Source organism: Xiphias gladius, chromosome 13 (genome assembly GCF_016859285.1).
Source record: "Xiphias gladius isolate SHS-SW01 ecotype Sanya breed wild chromosome 13, ASM1685928v1, whole genome shotgun sequence".
NCBI lineage: Eukaryota > Metazoa > Chordata > Actinopteri > Istiophoriformes > Xiphiidae > Xiphias > Xiphias gladius.
Window position 1 is genome coordinate 6,678,968 of NC_053412.1, and position 18,762 is coordinate 6,697,729.

An 18,762-nucleotide genomic window follows, 5' to 3' on the forward strand; every position below is an offset into this window, starting at 1 on the left:
GGTTTTGTTCTGATGAGATTTAAACAGTTAACAGTTAATTACTGAAAAAGTGGAAGCTCTGAGCAGAAATAAGAATAATAAATCTTTCCCAGTACTAAGGCCCTTCGTTAGGTGATCAGCAGTAAAATAGCTTAGCGTCACTGTGAGCAATTGTTTGCCTATGGAGAGATGGAAGATTTATGCTACAGCCAAGGTAGTGTTTTTGCCTTTGGCTATGCTTATGCCTTAATGTCTTGCCCCTGCGCTCGACGTTTAATCAGACTCAGCTTTGATTCAAATTATTCTCATGATGCGAGGCTAACAAGCTTTCCCAAAGATATTAAAAAGTGTGTATAAAATCTTGATAATAACATAATAATGTGGATTTTTTTGTTTCCACTGAAAAGAAAGTATAACTGGTTCGGTGTTGTATTTTACCCACCTCCGATCAGCATGGTGCAGATGGAGAAGATCTTCTCCGAGTCAGTGTTGGCTGAAACGTTGCCGAAGCCCACGCTGGTCAGACTGCTCAGAGCAAAGTACAGTGACGTCACGTAGGAGCTCCTGACAGATGGACCGCCGTTCAGCGTCGTCCCCGAGCCGTTTGGCGTCCTCGCTCTGGTCCTGCTGCCGTTCCATTGGCCTAAACCCAACAAACCCGCCCCGTTCAGCGGCTCCAACCCTGAGCCATTCCACTGGCTGTGATTGGTCAGTCCGGCTGTCATGGTGCCCTGAGGTGAATCAGAGACTCCCAACAGGGAGGTCAGTGGTGCCAGGAAGTATGGCGTTCCCAAGCGTTTGGCAAGTTCATGGAGCCAGCCTGGTGGGGGAAGAGGGATAGTCCACAAGAGTTTTTCAGTTCTAAATGAGAATGCAGCCATGCTTGTTAGATGACCTTTACTTGCAGGCTTCATTAGCAGCAGTAACAACGCTGGAAGGGCATAGTCAGTGTTGGTGATTGTGTATTTGGGAGTACACACCAGACACACTGCATGCTAGCATTTCCGATGATGTCAGATTACATTTACATTTGAAGCAAATAATTTGTCTAACTTCTTAATTTGTCCACCTCTCTTTGTTTTTTTCTCATAATTTAGCAACTGCTTTAGCATCTTTTTTCTCATTATATCCTAAACTGTTTAACCCATTCAGACTGAGCTCCTATTGTAAAGGACATTTAATATTAATTGGTCTCAGCCACTGACAGTGTACTGTTTTAGAATTTGAGTTTGACCTGCTTTGCAGACAGACACAACAGGAAGTGGAGTAAGAATCTTTTGAATGATAAGCTATGTACATGTAGACCTCACTGTCTCAAACATGCTACAGTCATTATATTAAAAAATTCATAAGTAGATTTCTTCAATTTGTTTTTTTTCAACCGGAATATTTATCACAATGAACACTTGACATGGACATTTTTTTTTTTGTCATTTTAGGAGATATCGACTAGCATTTTTGAGTATTATTATTATTATTGTCATAGGTTATTTAAAACTATGTGTACAACATCTCAGATGCCTCCAGATGAAATCACTCAATTGATAAACACATATTAGGGTTAAGTGCCAACTAGGCTGTTGACCTGATGGCAGATGTGACCGACAGGCATGCTCTGTCAGTCTCCAGAAAGTCAAGATGTCAGAAAAATTAAAATATAGAGGCAAACAACACACTGTAGACCCAATCTAGATGGCTAGAACAACCATTAATTGGAAAATCCATTGTAATAATTAAGGTACTTGAAACTGTCTCAGATGAAATCTCCATTGTAGTGGAAATGCAAAAAACAGAGACATGAGTTTACATTAAAAATGGATTAAGCCGCATTTGTACATGGGAGAAGGGTAAGAGAAAAATGGAAAAATAATTCTTATGAGTTTAAAAAAGTACGGTCTGGAGATACTTTGTCCTTGTAATTGGAAGTTTTTAAAGACAAGAATTTTGGACAGTGAATGTGTCTGTCCATCTGTCCATTTTAGTCCAGAGCGATAAATCGGAATAACTTCTATAGAGATTGAATTTTGGAATTTATTGTTATGGTATCCAGATGATGAGTTGACCATTAAGTCAAAATTTCCCAACACATCGGTCCTAATCTACAAGGCCTCTTCAGTTACTGAGCTCCTTCATGCTCCCCATGTAGTGGACACTCCGTAAGCTTTCCTCTTGTAATGAGCAGTTCAGCTTCAATGCATCGTACGTTGCAATGTGAATGCTGCTGTCACTTGAGTAAAAACACTGGAGCTGGCTTGTAATGTGCAATGTTAAATGGACAGCAAATACACAATGTTTCTCGAGATGAGTAGGAAAAAGCGCTTTTAAAAGGCTCCCATTCCCCTGTGCAGACACAATCATTAACCAAGAATGGTGGAGCGCAACCCTGCTCGTCGGAGGCAATTTGGGCTCAACGGTCTTGCTCAATTACCAAACCCCTACAATCAATGGACGGCCCGCTCTACCGCCTGAGCCATAGTCACGCCATGTGTACAATTTTACTTAGGTACATTTGTGTATCAGTGGATGCCTTTTCCGCATCAACAACCCCCCCCCCCTCCCCCCACCCCCACCCCTCTTCTCTAGTCTCATTCGATGTTGCTGATTTAAATCACTTGAGCAGGAGAACCACCATCACCACGTGCACCTCACGTCGTCATATCATTGCTATTTGGCACCGGTGAGCACAGTGGGGAAGGGAAGACAGATCACCATCAATTTAGAAGTGTTTTCTCAGTCAAGGGACCCACACACACTGCGCGCTGAGTGCATACAAGCATGTCTTCATGCTCAGGGCGTTTCACACAGGGCCACATGTCAAACACTGTTTGCTAGTGTTGTGACTTTGTCTTTTATTTTTCTGTGCCAGTGGTACAGTAGCTCTCACTTATCATGCTACTAGCCATTGTGCTAAGGAACAATCCTGAAGACTAGTTAACCTGGAAACTGTGTTAAGAGTCACGCGCAGAAACACAAACCTATATCCCAGGAGGCGGGGCTGTTGCTTTCAATCTCGCTGCGTCCGATGAAGTACCAGACGCAGGCCATCCAGTGGGCGAGCAGGGCGAACGTGGACATGAGCAGGGTGAGGACCACGGCACTGTACTGGGAGTAACGATCCAGCTTCTGCAGGAGGCGCAAGAGGCGCAGGAGGCGCACCGTCTTCAGCAGGTTAACCCCGAAGTTCTGGGACAGAGGAGTCATGGATGTTACGGTACGAACACACCTAACAGAAGATTTTTTTTAAAAGTGAAGCTAATTTGGATGGGACGATTTCCTGTGACATAAATTACAGCTCAATTTCCTATTTAATCTTAATGGTTTCCTATCTGGAGTCAAGGGAGGTTTGCAATTAGAAATTACCTAAGCACACTGAGAATTTAATCAGTCATCCTGATGGGGAGCTATGATACTGAACGACCTGCCCCACGGTCTCATTCACGGTGCAGAAAAAAGGCAAAACCTTGTAGCTCACATGTGATTAACTAAAAATCTATGGCACCAAATTTAACCCAAGATAAATTTAGAGTTAAATTAGTGTCAGTTGCCGCTTTTGCCAGAGAAGCTATTCAGAGACAATCACTGCCATTGCCCGAGTTAAAAATGACTTCATCAAACATCTTCCTTTTATTTATCTTCTCCCTTACCTCTGTATTAACTGCGGATGCAATTCCCTGCTCATTTCACCGGCCATTAAGTGGTCTGTTAATTTAAGTGGCTGATGATGAATTACACCACACTTGGACAGGATTTAATTCTCCGGATATCTGGAAATGCATCCAGTCAGGGAATTTAATTCCGTGCAGTATGCACAAGTGTGTAACGGGTGCTTTACCCCGGTATTAGTCATTACATTCCCACTACATTCAGAGGTCCTGACGGACACTGTGTGCTTTAAAGAGTTCTGACGAGACAGCAGACTCGTCAGCCTGTTGTCATTTCAGCTACAATTAAGCATTTAGAAATTAGAAAGAGGAAAAAGTTCGAAAGATGACAGAGAGCATCCTTGATAAAGGAGATTCAAACAGTCACAGGGAAGTACGATGGTGTTAAATTTCATGGGAGTTGTAGTCTTTTGTATGCGATCAAACTAATCAGTTTCACTTTGTTAAAAAATGAACATAAGTTTGTGTTAAAGAAACACTTTCCCTGATTCTTATAACAATACAGTCATCTTGTAACCCTTCAGACTCCTCTTCTCTGTAGCACATTGATCCGGGACCTATTTTATATGTTAAACAGCATCTGGCTCATCTACCTGCCTCCACCTGTAATTTGCCGTCAGCGTTTTCATTTATCAGCTTAATTACCAGTTACCTACTAATGAGTTCCTTGTTGAAGCTCAGGCTCCCTTGTAACCACCACAGCAAATAATGAAAGCAGGAAAGCCAGAGCCAGAAATTCAAGAAACGTGAAGCAAAATATTCTACCGTTCATTTTTCCCTTTTTTTAGATAAAAACAATGTTTTACTTTCTCTTTGTTTCTGTTTGCTGTGTTTTTGTAGCATAAAAGATTTTGTGTGTATATGTGTTTGAGGTGTTGCCTCTGTGTTCACCGTACTATTGAAGCCTCGTTCATGGTCGGATTAAATCAATGTTGAGCGAGGGTAGAACAGCAGGAGTGCGCTATTGGTAAAGGGATGATGTCTATTACCGCTGGCAGGGCCCATAAAGCCTCTACCTATACAGCACGCACACACATGAACGCACATAAATTTCACCTAAAGACACACAAATGTGCAAGCACAGTCAAACCTTTATGATTTATGCAGTTTCCCAGCGCTCACGGACACATAAATGTGCACACACTGTGTATAACAAACTAAAAACTGCACTGTATAGCTTTGAACTGTATGCGTGGACAGGGTGTAAGTGAGACTCACCACACTGATGTTGAAGGCGTAGAGCAGGTCAAAGGGCAATGCGGCGATCAGATCCACAAACAGCCAGGATGTGACGTAGTGAATGCAGATGGAGCGGGCGTCGTACACGACCTGACCGGACGTGCTCACGTAGGTGGTTCGGAAGTTCAACACGATGTCTGACACGCAAACACACAAACTATCACACCAGTGCTCCTGAACTCAATTTGATTCATAATTTGCATTCAGATCAGAGATCACAGATCCCCAAATTCCCTCTCAGCTCACTGCTGGATATTTGAAACTATGAACTGTGCTGAGTTTCAAAACATCAGCAAGACTACTGCTGGGCTACGGGATGCTGTAACAACATCAGAGTGTGGCTTAAATATACAAGTTTTAACACCACAACGGAATAATACTCCTTTAAAAGTGCTGCATTCAAAGGTTTACTTGAGTGAAAGTATAGAACTGTGACAGTAAGATCCCGGCTGTAAAAATATTTCCTTTAAAAAGCCCTATTCAATTGGGATTTGTGGACTTGGTTGCTAGAGGGGAGCCAGCAGGTTTAAATAGAGAAGAAGTTGGGATTGTAAGGAGGTTAAATTAGCACACAGCCCATAAGTGTCTGTGGTTATACTATGTGGACTATGGTGCAGCTGAATGGGCTAATTAGGAGACTGAGAGTGATCATTTCTAGGCCTGTTTGATTGGAATATTTAGATCAGGAGGGAGCAGCCTCTTAAACTAGAGAAGTGGACAGTATAAATGGGTAGGAGCTAAGAGGCATAGCTTAAAGAGACAAATGAATGAAAGAATAGGGGAGACAATTGAGACGGAAGTCTTTGATTGAAAGATTGGTATTGGTTTTAATGGTAAGGCTCAGTTAAAGCGGATACCAGAGCGAAATAACACGTTCAAAAAGAAAGAGACAGGCATGTGAAAACAGCTTACCGATGATAAAGAGGATCTCCACCAAGATATCGCTCACACTCGGAGGGTTTCGTGCTGCTGAGCCGCCGTCCTCTCGTATCTCCACAGCAGTGAAGCAAACATTATAGGGAACAGTGATGGCTACATAGAACGTGGCCAACAGGATTAGCCAGTCCCAGCCGGCCTTGAACGCACCGTAGTGCAGGAGGATGAGACGGGACTTTTGAATGTCTGCCACCTTGTACTCTGGGACCGGGTTAGCATTGGCTCCAAGGACACTCTGGATATGGTGCATGGAAACATGTACACAAGAACATTATTAATGAACTCATATTAACCTTATTGGTATTATATATGTATATTTGTGTAATTATCGCTGGGAACCCTTAACTTGGAAGGATTTCTGCATGTCAGCATGAATTTTTTATCGCCAATTTAAAGATTTTCAAACATGAAAACATCAAAAGAAAATACTGCTTCACTCCAAGATTTGCTGCCTTCAAAAATATATAGCAGTCAAGTCACAGTCCATACAGTGCTATTCCTAAAGCCTTACAAGTAATCTGGCTGAGGACTGTGCTAGAGACAAGGCCGTGGGGTCATTGCCATCAAAAGGTTCATCATCTGGAGAACATGAATGTGTTCAGGAAATTTCATGATTGCTGATTCAGTTTTTATATTTCTTCTCCTCTGTACAAGAAGAAAGATAGAGCAAAGATTTAGAGTCAAGCTTTCAATCCAAAGATATCTGCATCAGTATCATGCTTTAAAAAAAAAAAAAAACAGTGGGTCGAACCCTAATTACACCATAAGGCACCGAACATGTCATGTCTCACATTGTTGATCTTGAGCTTGCTCTTGGTCTTCTCCTGTTTTTGTAGGTGTCCAGACAGCTGGTAGAGGACAGCGCGGCTGCGGCGGCGCTCCATGTTTAAGCCTGGAGGGCGGCTGATCTGGCAGATCTCCAAGCCCGGTTCTTCATCTGAAAACCAGGACAAAAACCAGAGAGACATGAAGACATGTGGCAGAAACTGCCATCGTACAAATCTGTGGTTCCCAAACTAGAGACTAGAACGGAACAAAATGAGAGAATGAATGAGGATGGCTATTTTGATCATTGGTTTAATTGCTCCAAGTCAATTATGTTTGCGCACTAGAACATGTAACACAAAGGTACATGTCATTAAGCACTCTACAATATTGTGCACTTACGATGCCTTTTCATGGGTTAACACAGATGTATAATATATTCTGCTCCCAAACCCCTCGATAATATCATCAATCATGTCTGCAGCTAGATTTGAGCCCCAGCTGCAGAGCCTCTATTGGATCCTCTCATGTGGATTCTTGTGGAATTGGACGATTCCTCGCTTCCTCTTTCGTTTTCATGCTTTCTCTCACCAGTGTCAGATTCACTGCCATGGTCCAAGTCCTTATTTTCGGTGATGTCCTTATGTGAGACCAGGAACAGAACCACCTCGCTCTTCTCGTTCTTTATGGGCACAATGTCCAGCAGACACCAGAACTTGGAGCCTGTTGAAAGAGAAGAGATCAGAATATTCCAGCCTAGAGAGAAATTACCCTGAAATCCACAAACGTTCCAGGCTTGACTAAAGGATAGGATATTTTTGACTGACATTACCAGTATTAAAGAATAATTTAATTTGACAGTGTCCTCCAGCAAATCAGTCTTACCACTCTTCTTGTAAAGAATGATCTCAGTCTTGAACTCTCGACGTTCATCCAGAGCCTTCTGCATCTGCGCGGTGAGGCGATCGCTGGTCTCACTGCCGTACAGGAAGTGACACATGCAGCTCTTCTGCATCAGCTCGCCGCGGGCGAAGCCTGTCAGTTCGCAGAAGCCATCGGAGCAGTAGACTATGGGAAAGAGGGACTGGACCTGGGCATTCCCCAGGACAAAGTTACTGTCTGAGGGGAGCAAAGATGGGAGGGTAGCAGGGACAAGACACAGGAGAGGGAAACGGAGAAATAGAACAGGGAGAAAACATTGTTATATTTTGACTGTATAACTTTTCTTTGACAATCACTATTATGGTAAGTCCACTAACTTGTTGTGTTATTTGCTAAATCGATATAAATATATACTGTAAACATATATATATATATATATATATATATATACATATAAAAATGTCGGAAATGGCATCCATGTTCTGTCAGCTGGCTTTGTGTTACCATGCAACACCTACAACTCCTATGAGACTTATACATAGGCTCACTCAAAGCCTCATGGGAGTTTTAACTGTTAAATTCTAACAAAAATACTCATTCTTACTAAAAAAATAAAAAGCCAGCAGTAAGCACCATGTTGCAGCTATGAGCTGTGCCTTGAAAGGCTACCAGCAGTTTTGTTTCCCGTCTCGTCACATTACATGCTTTCCTCAACCATGGGGTTGTCACCCACAATTTCACCAGGGTGTCATGTTAATTCAAAGGAAAACGTAATTAAAAATTTCCGCACACTGTCTCTTTTTTCACAGCGCTCATTCTCACTCTGTGTTCACCTCTGAAAGGCTTCGGAGTTATTCTGCTCACTTTGAAGAGCTCTCCTCGGGGACAATTTAACATGCCTGCTGCTTTTCAATGAACTTCATATCATCTCCTTTTTCTTCATCTCCCACCTATTGTGCCCTTCAAATAATCTTGCTTTTTCTTTGTTCGTCCCATGCGTCTTACCCACCTCTCTCTCAATATAATATATATAATATAACCCTCAGCAGCAGCAGCAGCTTCTTTATCAGACATTGTATGGAATTGGGCTACGCAAATGTGACTTCACATTTCAATAGCGCTCAGACATCCCAGTGTTAGATGCTGAAAGTCATTTTTTATCTTCAAAGCCTTGGGCAATATTTAGCATTATTTATAAGATTTTTCCTGGGCAGAATACAAACAAATAAAACCACTTACATAGTTTATGTCAGTGTGAGCATTTGGGATCTTCCCAATCACAGTTATTTTTATCCCCTTGTATATACTCATGTAACTCATAATAGTGATATATCTGGCAGGGCAACTCAAAGCAACATAATGCTGTGCTCTTCTTTTCACCCAGTCGCATTGTATGTATGACGTCATGAAGATGGATGGCACGTGATGTATTTATGACCCCGGCACTAGCTGGCCAGCCAGCGTCATCCACGGCAACCGTACCAAGCGGTGACAGGAGCGGCGCAGTCTCACAGACTGTAAAACCATATCTGTGATGCACCCACCAGGTACTTTTGGGGGGTTGCTGTAGACAGTGTCTCTCTCCCATGATGCTTCAGGTGCTGTCCTAGAGGCTATTCTGCCTTCAAAAAATGAAGAAGTCAAATTTTAAGCTACCGTGCGTAGAATTTCTGGATGATTGGATGATCTTTCACATTATTTTGAATGAGAAATGAGACTATCCTGGTCAAAACTGATGCAGTCTGTGTTGTTTTCATCCTACTCATCTGTCTGCCACATTGTCTTTTTTTTTTTCTTCCACTGTGGGGTCAACAAAGTCAGAAATTCAAATTCGAATTCCACATATAGTTCCTACGATATTCTCGACCACGTGAGCTATATTATATACGATTCTACAAAATGACGGAATACATTCACTGTTTTTTTAAATTATTTTAATTGGCGAATTATGCATTGAGGTTAGGCAGCCGAAACACTTGGTGAAAAGATTGTATTTATGATAAAAAAAGAAAAGACTAAACAGGCAGAAGTAAATAAGCAGAAGTAAAACAAGTTGTGGTGGTGCAAACTGAGCAATAGTTGATAATAATAATAATAATAATACGTATAATACAGTATATAGTAAAAAAAAATAATGGGAGAGATTAACCAATAAATATTCCAAACTGTAAATATAAAATACAAACGCAAATATCCATGTAAATATGTAACTAGATCGCCAGGCTGTGATGGAAGAAGGAGATCTGACATGGGTTTGACAGCCTGAATTATGGGGACAATCTTGAATAATTCATCATGAGACTGAATTAGGTATGATGGGTGAGTCACACGGCCAAGGCATTCATTCCACTAAGATCATTAAAGTCTATACATAAATTAATCTGGAAGACCGGAGCTCACTCACTTGGAGGAATGCGAGCAATATGGGACAAGAGTAGGCAACCAAATGATTGAAAGAGAGGGACGGACAGAGTGAGAGAGAGATGAATTAGTAGAGACACAGAGAAAGAGAGACTGCATGAAGATGAACTGGGGACATGTGAAATTTAATCATTCATGCATTTAAAAAAAAGTATGTCCAGTGTAAATGCTCTTGTCAAACCTGTTCAAAGCACCACTCAGACCAGAGGTAAACTGCCTTTCGGTGCAGGAGGCTCAATGGAAGCAGTGAGACAAGTTATGGATCACAGTAATACGACTGACAAAATTAAGTCCTGCAACATAGGTTGTGTTTAAAGTGATACATTGCTCATTAAGGTTGAGGAGGAATTTCATATGTATACACATTCACACATACAGTCGGAGCTTACAATCCACTATTTTTTATGACGCGCAAGAAGATCAAAATGTGAATTTAAAAAAAGAACAACACAAATAACATTGACTTTTTGTCAATCATAACAGGAGTTGTTTTACATTTTGTTTCTTTGTTTTAAAGTTAAAAAAAAAAAATGAGCCAGGCTAACGATTTCTCCGTGTTTTCACTCTTTGGGCTAAGCTAAGCTAAGCCAGCCACCTCCAAGCCGTAGCTTTATACTTAATGGGCAAATATGAGAGTAGTATTGAATTTCTCATCTAAGTCTTTGCGAGAGAGTGAACTAGCGTGTTTCCCCAGAATCAGTCAGTTATTCCTTCAACAGCCATGCTGTTCATGATCATATTCAGACCATTTTTAAGCTTTGGACATAAAAGGTGACGTACCAAAGTAGAACACCGATAAACTATGATAACAATAAAGAAAAATGATCAGTGTTATTTCATTGTATATTTAAAGTTTTGAAAGTTTAAATTAATCGTGTGACATTTGAAGTTTTCCGAAATCCTACAGTTTAACCTTTAATGCTTTTGACATTTGCAAATAAAGTTATGCATGCATATATGTAAGAATAATGCCCCTATTCTCCGTGGGAGGTCATGCACATACTCATTAGGTCTCTTGCCAGAATCGTGCCATGCCACATATTCTGTTTCTGACCTTCATGGACAAAATCTCAAAGTGTAGCCAAGGGGTGGAGAGTGTCTGCTACGAGTCTGCCATGGTGGCCTCAGGACTGCATATCAGCTTTTTGAGGATGATGTAATTCTGCCGGCTTCATCAATCTGCTTAGCCTGCTGCCACTGCAGGCCGGCCCCAAGTAAGTGATGGAAAATGGATGCTCGGGTTTTATGTTGTACACAGCATACGTATATATTATACATTATGTTACACTGTAGCTAGGAATAGAAATTGTGGAACAGTTGGATTTACCAGCCAATATCACCACCTCTAAAATTAATAGGGCACAGCTAAAATTGTTATAAATTACTTATTCTGTAGTCTTTAAATTCACAGACTAGTAAAAAAAACCAACTAAATATTAAATCCCATTTAAAAGTATTTTCACAGCTTGATGCACTAGTGTCAGTGCCGGTTTATGTTCCTGTCCAGGGCCATATGGACTCCGAATTGGGGTGGCTGGCTGCAGACGAACTCCAAATCGGTCAGGCAGTAGAATCTTTAGGCTGCTTGCAGCTGAAGACTACAGAATTTTTTTTTTGTTCCTATTTAAAAACAGGCTCTTTGAGGATTATTTTGTGGCTCAGTCAAAGAGTCATATATCCACAGTGAATGCAAACGTGTCAGAATCACATGCTGAGATGCTGCTTTTTGGCGCTCAGCTTCTTATCCAATTTTTGCAACCATAGGAACGACACTCCACCGTGGGACTTGAGATGCAACAAGTGTGAGGCAGAGTTACTCATACAAAGCATGATGGATTTGTAGTGACAACGGCGGTGTCACCTCATTATTGTCAGTTTTACCAGGTGTGTTAAATAGATGTAGTAACGTCCTCAGCGGGGCAAGGAGGCTGTCCACGATTTTAAACATAAGAATGATGCAGCTGGCAATTTTGAAGTGTGTGACAGAATATAACAGGATTTGATGAATCACGTCTCGCAGAAATAATAGGCTTGTACCTCTGAGAACATTAACTGGTTGAACAGAGGAACATATTAATATTTAAGAGCAGAGAGCCCATTTTGCATGAAAACAAGGGTAGTGCTTTCATATAAGGCTAAAAAAGTAGCTTTTACCAGGCCTCTTTCATTGGAGCTTTCAGAAGAATTATTAAAAGAAGGAAGAAACCTCTGGATTTTCTTAAACACAAAGAACTATAATGGTCGGCCACACGTGACTGTTGAAGACGTTATCGCCAGACCAAGGACAAGGCTTTCCACAAGATTCTGGACCCTGGTTGCAGTGATTAGCTCCCATTCAGCCATAAGATTGTGTCGGTTAGGGTTGGGGAGGTCAGGCCTCTGTGCCGGCCAGCCAGCTTGTTCCGCACCGAACCGGGGAAACCGTTTCTTAATGGATCTGACTTTGTGCACAAGAGCGTTTTTTGCGGAAGCACAAATCCACATAATTACTGAGCCGTGTTGCACTTTTGATACCATGGAAATATGAGGGATGCAGCAGCAAGAGCCTCCAACAAAGCCTAGGGCACATCTTTGCACCTGCTCTCTGCCTGTGCAAGGTCACAGTGTTCACTATGCAAATATAGTGGTCAGCCCCTTACTTCCATGAACATTCTCCCCCAAAGACGTGATCTGGTTTCAGAGAAACACTTCCTCTCCTCCATCATTTTCCTTCTACTCTGGCTTCATGCCGTGATTCTATGTTGTATTGATCCTGTGTTGTATTGATCCTGTGTTGTATTGATTTTCTGCACATTCCCCAGGCGCTGGGCAGGCCTTTCACATCCACACGACAACCCCGGTGTAATAACGTGCGAGCTAGACTACAGGCCCCTGAGTCTCTTGGGGAACCCCGTTAGACCCTGGTACCGATAACAGTGGCAGCGACGGCGCGCCCCAGCACATTCACCACCATGCACGGGGTAAGCCGAACACACACATGCTACACATGTTTATTTATAGCATTTTTTAGGGACACCGCTACTACCTGACGCATGTCCAATCAAAGTATGAAAATGCTGTACATTTAACACTGTTCACACATTAAAAATCTGAGCTTGTAATTCTTCAAAAATTCCTCCGGGGACGGGTATTCTCTGCAAAATTCGCCACGTTCGAATTATGCAGAACTGCACAAGGACGGATTTGTCAGATTAAAATGACAGATTTTAAGAAACAGTTTATAAAATGAATGTTGCGATTACGATGGATTTATCGCCTACAAAAAAAGCTTCTTTTTTGATACATTATTTGAAATGTGATGTGTCCTCCCTCATAATATGCGTGCGTGACTTCAGCATCGAGTCCATTGACTCAGTCACAATGGTGGAATAAATCTATTAATAAATATCTGAGTTTCATCTCAACAACATCCAATTAATTTCCTCTGCTGCTGAGAACCTGACCTTAGTAACCCAACCCGAATGAATTAATGTTTTTTGGCTCAGTGCAAATGAAATTAAATTTGGGCAGTTTTGGAGCAGTTAGAGAGCTATCCCCAGTCATGTTTTGATTATTTTTGATTACCACCCGTTCATTTTTTTTTTTTAATAAAGCTTACGTTTATGTATCGTAATATTGAACGGCAGTGAATATTTGAATATTAAAAATCACATCAGCTTCCCAATACTTCACAAACAAATAAACATTTGAAAGTAAGTCAGTATCCATGCCAAGGAAATGAAAGAGAGGAACGCTGACGGCAAGATGACTCCTGAATGTAGGATTATTTGTTATACCAGCTTTTGGATGTGGTTTCCTAAACTTGAGCTGAAAAAACATTTTCAATCTGCATTAGCTTCAAAACTTTGCAGCCCACGGCTTTGTGCCAGAACTCCTCTGACAAAAACAGAAAACTCTGTCACTCTGAAGGCGCCCATCTGTCTCATTCGCTCGTTTTTTTTTTTGTTTTTGTTTTTTTGGCTGGACCACAACGTGAATGTACGTAACTGAACGAGTGAGTGCGTGCTTAGGACACACCGTTGGTCAGCTGAATCCCTCGCGACCGAGTGCCGAAGTTACACCACTGGTCGGTTCGTTTTCAAAAAAACCACCTCGTGACAAATCAATATTGGACAAACCTGAGCTACTTTTGCGGCCCCGCGGCCTGACATTGGGCTTTCCCTCCGCAGGCACACCTCCCTATGCGTCTCATTCGGTTGACCACATGGCAGATGACACAGACATGAACGAGCTCTTAACTTTATCTCTGAGTGATTATTTTGCAGGTAAATACAACTGAAATCACAGCACGGTCGTTGTCTTTAACTTATGCGTGTGGTGATTTTGTCAGACTGTGTCGCGGTTATAAAATCAGGATTTCAGCAGCAGCTTGAAAATGGCTTGGAAGCGACTGCTGGTCTTAAAGGTCCGTGTTTCAGTCAATATGTCATACTTGCTTCATTGTCTGACAACAGAAACAGGAAAAAATGTTGAGAACAGCTTTATTGGGAATTCAGTTGTATCAAAATACTGTATGTGTGAGCACAGACAGTAGGAGAGAAGCAAACAGATAAAGGGTGGTCCAGCCACATACTAGGTTTGGACCTAGTCTTGGTTTTCCTACAAGGGCATTAAGATTCAGTCAAAACTACTATATGACCTCCAGTAAGTACATGAGTATCATCGTAATGAACAAATAATATACTTACACATTTTGATAGAGGCATTAACTTGTATTCTTCTGACAAGTATTTGATTATCATAAAGCAAACATTTGCTGCTTTTTCACATCGCTGTAGATTGAATCCCTTTGGGTTTGTGTACAGTTGGACAAAATGAGTCAATTTTTAATTTTTAATCCCTGTGGACTGTAATAGCTATTTGTCATTATTTTTGGACATTTTACAGCCTAAACAATCAATTCATAAAAAGTCAATAAGTTAATCTAATGATAAATGAAACATTAGTTGATAAGTGACTAGAAGGATTCTCTGACGTTTTGAGCCTCCTCCACCCGACAGGAGCCGGTTTTCACATTTGTGTCCCGTATAGTAACTGTTTGAATTCGAGGACTTCATTACCAAAAATTGTTACGCGTAAAGGGAAACGGAAAGGAATAAAACTTAATCTCCATTCTAAACCGCCAGTTTATAGTCCAAGGTTTCGGACAAACAGACTTTTAACAGAGCATCGTACATACCAAGCACACACAGGACAAATACTCCACCCACAAGGGGAGGAGGCGCTGTCAGTTATCAGTTAGTACACCTGAGGTGATGGAGGACAACCCCGCGCAATCGTCAACAGTTTCATTTACATTAAATGAGATTTACCATTTTGTTGAAAAAGTGATAAATTGATATCGGTAGCCTTTATACCTATAACTATATATATGTAGTGGATTGAGATATCTCTGGGTTAAAAGGGCTCTAACAGAAGCTTTCTCCTGAAATGTAAGAAGGAAAAAAAAACTAGAAAAATTCCCTGGAGTCTCCGTGGTTATCGCGCTGCATTAATGTTGTATGGGAAAGAAGGAAGATCCCAGCTTCTGACCTGAAAATACTGCTCTGCTCAGCTGGCATTTAGTACTAGAGAACTCGCTATCATACACAATGAACATGCCCTGCAATGTTTTTCCTGATACTGCTTTGAGTCATTGGTGTGATATACTATAATGTGGCATCACAAATCTTCCTCGGTCCATTTTGCTCGCTGTGTTTTGGTCCACGAAGGCCTCAAAAATTCCTGTTTTTTGTTTTTTTTTTCTCTTCTTTGCACAAACACAAACACTTTTTTTCAACCCGCTTCTACTCCTCAACTCTTTCTTGGCAGCACCACATAGACAGCCACATACAGTTATACAGTTATTTGGTTGGAGGGGCAGCTCATTAAAATTCCCCTACTGTGTTTTTACCACGGGCCCGCCAGAGGTCAGGAACAAGAGTGTTTTTTCATGAATGAAGACCTGGACAAGAGAATCACTCTAGACACACAAGGTTGTCCAAGCGTGAGGAGAGTCCTGCTTATTAGATGCCATCATTCATCTTTTTATACCCAGAAGAAGTTGTGTTTATTCAGTGTACACTTGCACATTCACTGTGCAAGTGCTCAGGGTGGAAAGGACCCCGGAGGCTCGAATACTGTTGGGCTGTCTTGACTGACATGTCTTTTCAGTGTCGCGAAGAGGCTGCTTTTTTGACCGTGGGCCGGCAAAAGGAGACAGTGATTCACATCTTTAAAAAAAAGCAGACGAGAGGGTGCTCTCCAGTCATCGGGGTTTCACAGTTGCCGTGCCTTCTCGAGAAAGCTCATTCCAAAGAGCTGAGAAGCAGGACCCGACTGAGACTTCAGATTCAAGGGGGCCAAAGAGTATTCAAACCCGGTCACGAAACAGTGGACCAGCTCTTTATTCACGCGATAATACAGGAGGGCACATGGGAGTTTGCCTGTCCTCTATGTGCTTTGTGGACTGTGTCCCTTGGGTCACCTTATAGGGGTTAGGGTTAGGGTTAGGGTTAGGGTTAGTTTGCTGCCTTGCAGGCCTTCTGTTCTCTGATATGAGAGCAGAGAGCCAGTTGTTTGAAAGTAGTATACATCAGCATCATTGGGTTCTGTGTGTTATTTATTATTACTTTTGGGTGGACAACTCCTAAAGTGAAGATGAAGAGATGAATGCTGCCATGGGAATATGTGGTGTGGGAGCTCCTGCCTTGCTCAGGGCCTTCTGATCGTTGTATGATCAGAGCCAGAGCTGTGTTTGCAGAAAGTATACATCAAGTGCATTCTCTGTGGGTGTTGGTTTATTATTACTTTTACACCAGCCAGGTGACAAAAAATAAAAGTTGAAAGAAAAAATTGTGTTTGCTGCTCAACCAAAAGAGTCCTGTGTCTAATGGATCTGCAATCTGCTCCACTTTCGGATTAGAGGAGAACTGATCGCTGTTGACACAATATGAAAAATTCAAATCCAATCAGTGCTCATCTCATAAAACTTTGCCCTGAGGGGACATACAGAAAACATCACATACCTACAGATGCCACCGAATATTATCAGATTATCAGATTATTCCACTGCACCCTCTAAACATGTGACAATTTGCAGCAGAAACGCTACTATAATTTACACAATTTAAATGTATCCCACTGCAATTTACAGCTGTGTTTCAGGAAATAGATAGATTCTGCTGATTCCTTGTACAGTACATCCTTCATCCACACATTCAGACAGGCAGGACTGATCGGGACTGATCAGTCCTACTGATCAGTTAGTTTGCGCCTTCAGAACTGTGTTATGTAAGGTAAGTGTTAAGCTATGATAGCAGCAGTTTGCATATTGATTGAGTTATTATTGTGATTTCTCTGCAATGAATTCTGTGCGAAAGCAGTTAAATAATAATAATAATAATTATAAGTTGGGTAAGAGTCCGTTAAACAATGGGAAGACGCTCTGTCTGCTCTGTCTGACTCAGCTCTGTTTCTCCTTCTTCTGAAAACTGTGCATAACTGTGGTGATATTAGTTTAAAAAAATAAATAAATGAGTGTCAGTGCTCTTTAAAGGAGTTCAGGTGCCACCTTTACTTTATGATGTACTCGTTTGTGCAAATTTAATTGAAAATTTGTTGGGGAAACTAACCAGACAATCACGTGACATGATATGAGGGCCTTAGCGGGAGCCCTGCTTTATTACCTGATCGTGAGACCTCGTCTTAAAGAGGGGCCCCTGTGTTAATATCTAATATTAGGACCTTTATTACGAAGTTTTGTGCTCATATTTTGCAGATTCTCAAAATAATGTGTTTAATCACATTACTACACGGGAAATTAAGGTAGTATTGCGGCATAGAGAAAGTGGAGGGGCACAGCGGCTTATTATTCACCCTGGGCCCACACAGCAGGTTAATCCACCTGTGATTTTATGTGAAGTATCTCTAATTGAATCTGCAGTAAAGGCTAAAGCATATTGAATCCACACTGAAGTGAAGTGCAACCATTTAACCTGACTGATGGATCTCATTTGCAAAGCTGCAAACCAAAGCCTCTAAATGCTAATTAATACACTGACTTACAGCGTCAACTAACACTGTACATTAACAGGTCAGTACATTAGAGCTGAGATGCATACGGTTTGTTGACTTTGAGGAGGGTTAAAACATTTGGTCAAGCGTAAATTACCACTTGCTTTTAAATTTAAAATGAAATAAACAAGTTAATGAACTCTAATAGGCCTAAACGACTTAGTTGTGCCTACAAATGCAAAAAAAGAAAAAAGAAATTGCTCTGTAGGGACAAGTAGACTGTGTTTAATTCATCTTTAAAGTGGGTCCTAAGGTGGTTGCTTCATGAATTCTTCATATGTTAAACATTAGTCTGTGCCTTCATTCATCATAATTCATTCATCAAAGTATCAGCAGGCTGGTGTCCTGTTTGTCTCTTCATGTGGCCCAAGTCCCCATTGAGCACTTTGCAAGTCATTGGTTTAAATAGTTAGAATATTCTTCTATATTAGAACCTCCAAACGGATCTGAATGAGTGAGCGATAGGTAATAAACTGCTTGAAACATCCATTGCGCATCATTAAATTAAGGGATTAAGGGTAACTCAGATAAAAATGTACTTACGGGTCCCATCGAAACGAGTGGCGATGGTATCCAAGAAGGTGTTCTGTGGCGCGATCAGACCCCGCATCACCGGCATCCGAGAGCGGGTCGAACCGCGTCTCTCCCGGCGCTCCGAGCCGTGGCTCTCGCCGGCGGTGGACACGAAGCCCGGCAGGAACTTGGACGAGGTCCCCGGCGCTCCTCCTAACCCCTGGAGGAGGGCGCCGATCCGAGACACCCGGGACTCCACGGTCCAAAAGCTGACCACCGAGCAGGTGATCCCGGCGAAGAGGAGGAGAGA

General features: G+C 41.7%; 1 protein-coding gene across 1 annotated transcript in view; it reads right to left on the reverse strand.

Moving 5' to 3' along the window:
* LOC120798102 (potassium voltage-gated channel subfamily H member 3-like) overlaps window positions 1-18,558 on the reverse strand; it is a 32,448-nt gene extending 13,890 nt beyond the window's left edge. The window contains exons 1-8 of the mRNA XM_040142134.1: window positions 18,483-18,558; window positions 7,467-7,700; window positions 7,173-7,304; window positions 6,608-6,753; window positions 5,793-6,051; window positions 4,860-5,017; window positions 2,955-3,162; window positions 422-799 (exon numbers count right to left, since the gene is read on the reverse strand). Coding sequence (XP_039998068.1) covers window positions 422-799; window positions 2,955-3,162; window positions 4,860-5,017; window positions 5,793-6,051; window positions 6,608-6,753; window positions 7,173-7,304; window positions 7,467-7,700; window positions 18,483-18,558 — 1,591 coding nt within the window. The remainder of the gene's footprint in view (window positions 1-421; window positions 800-2,954; window positions 3,163-4,859; window positions 5,018-5,792; window positions 6,052-6,607; window positions 6,754-7,172; window positions 7,305-7,466; window positions 7,701-18,482) is intronic.
* Between the last annotated feature and the right edge of the window lie 204 nt (window positions 18,559-18,762).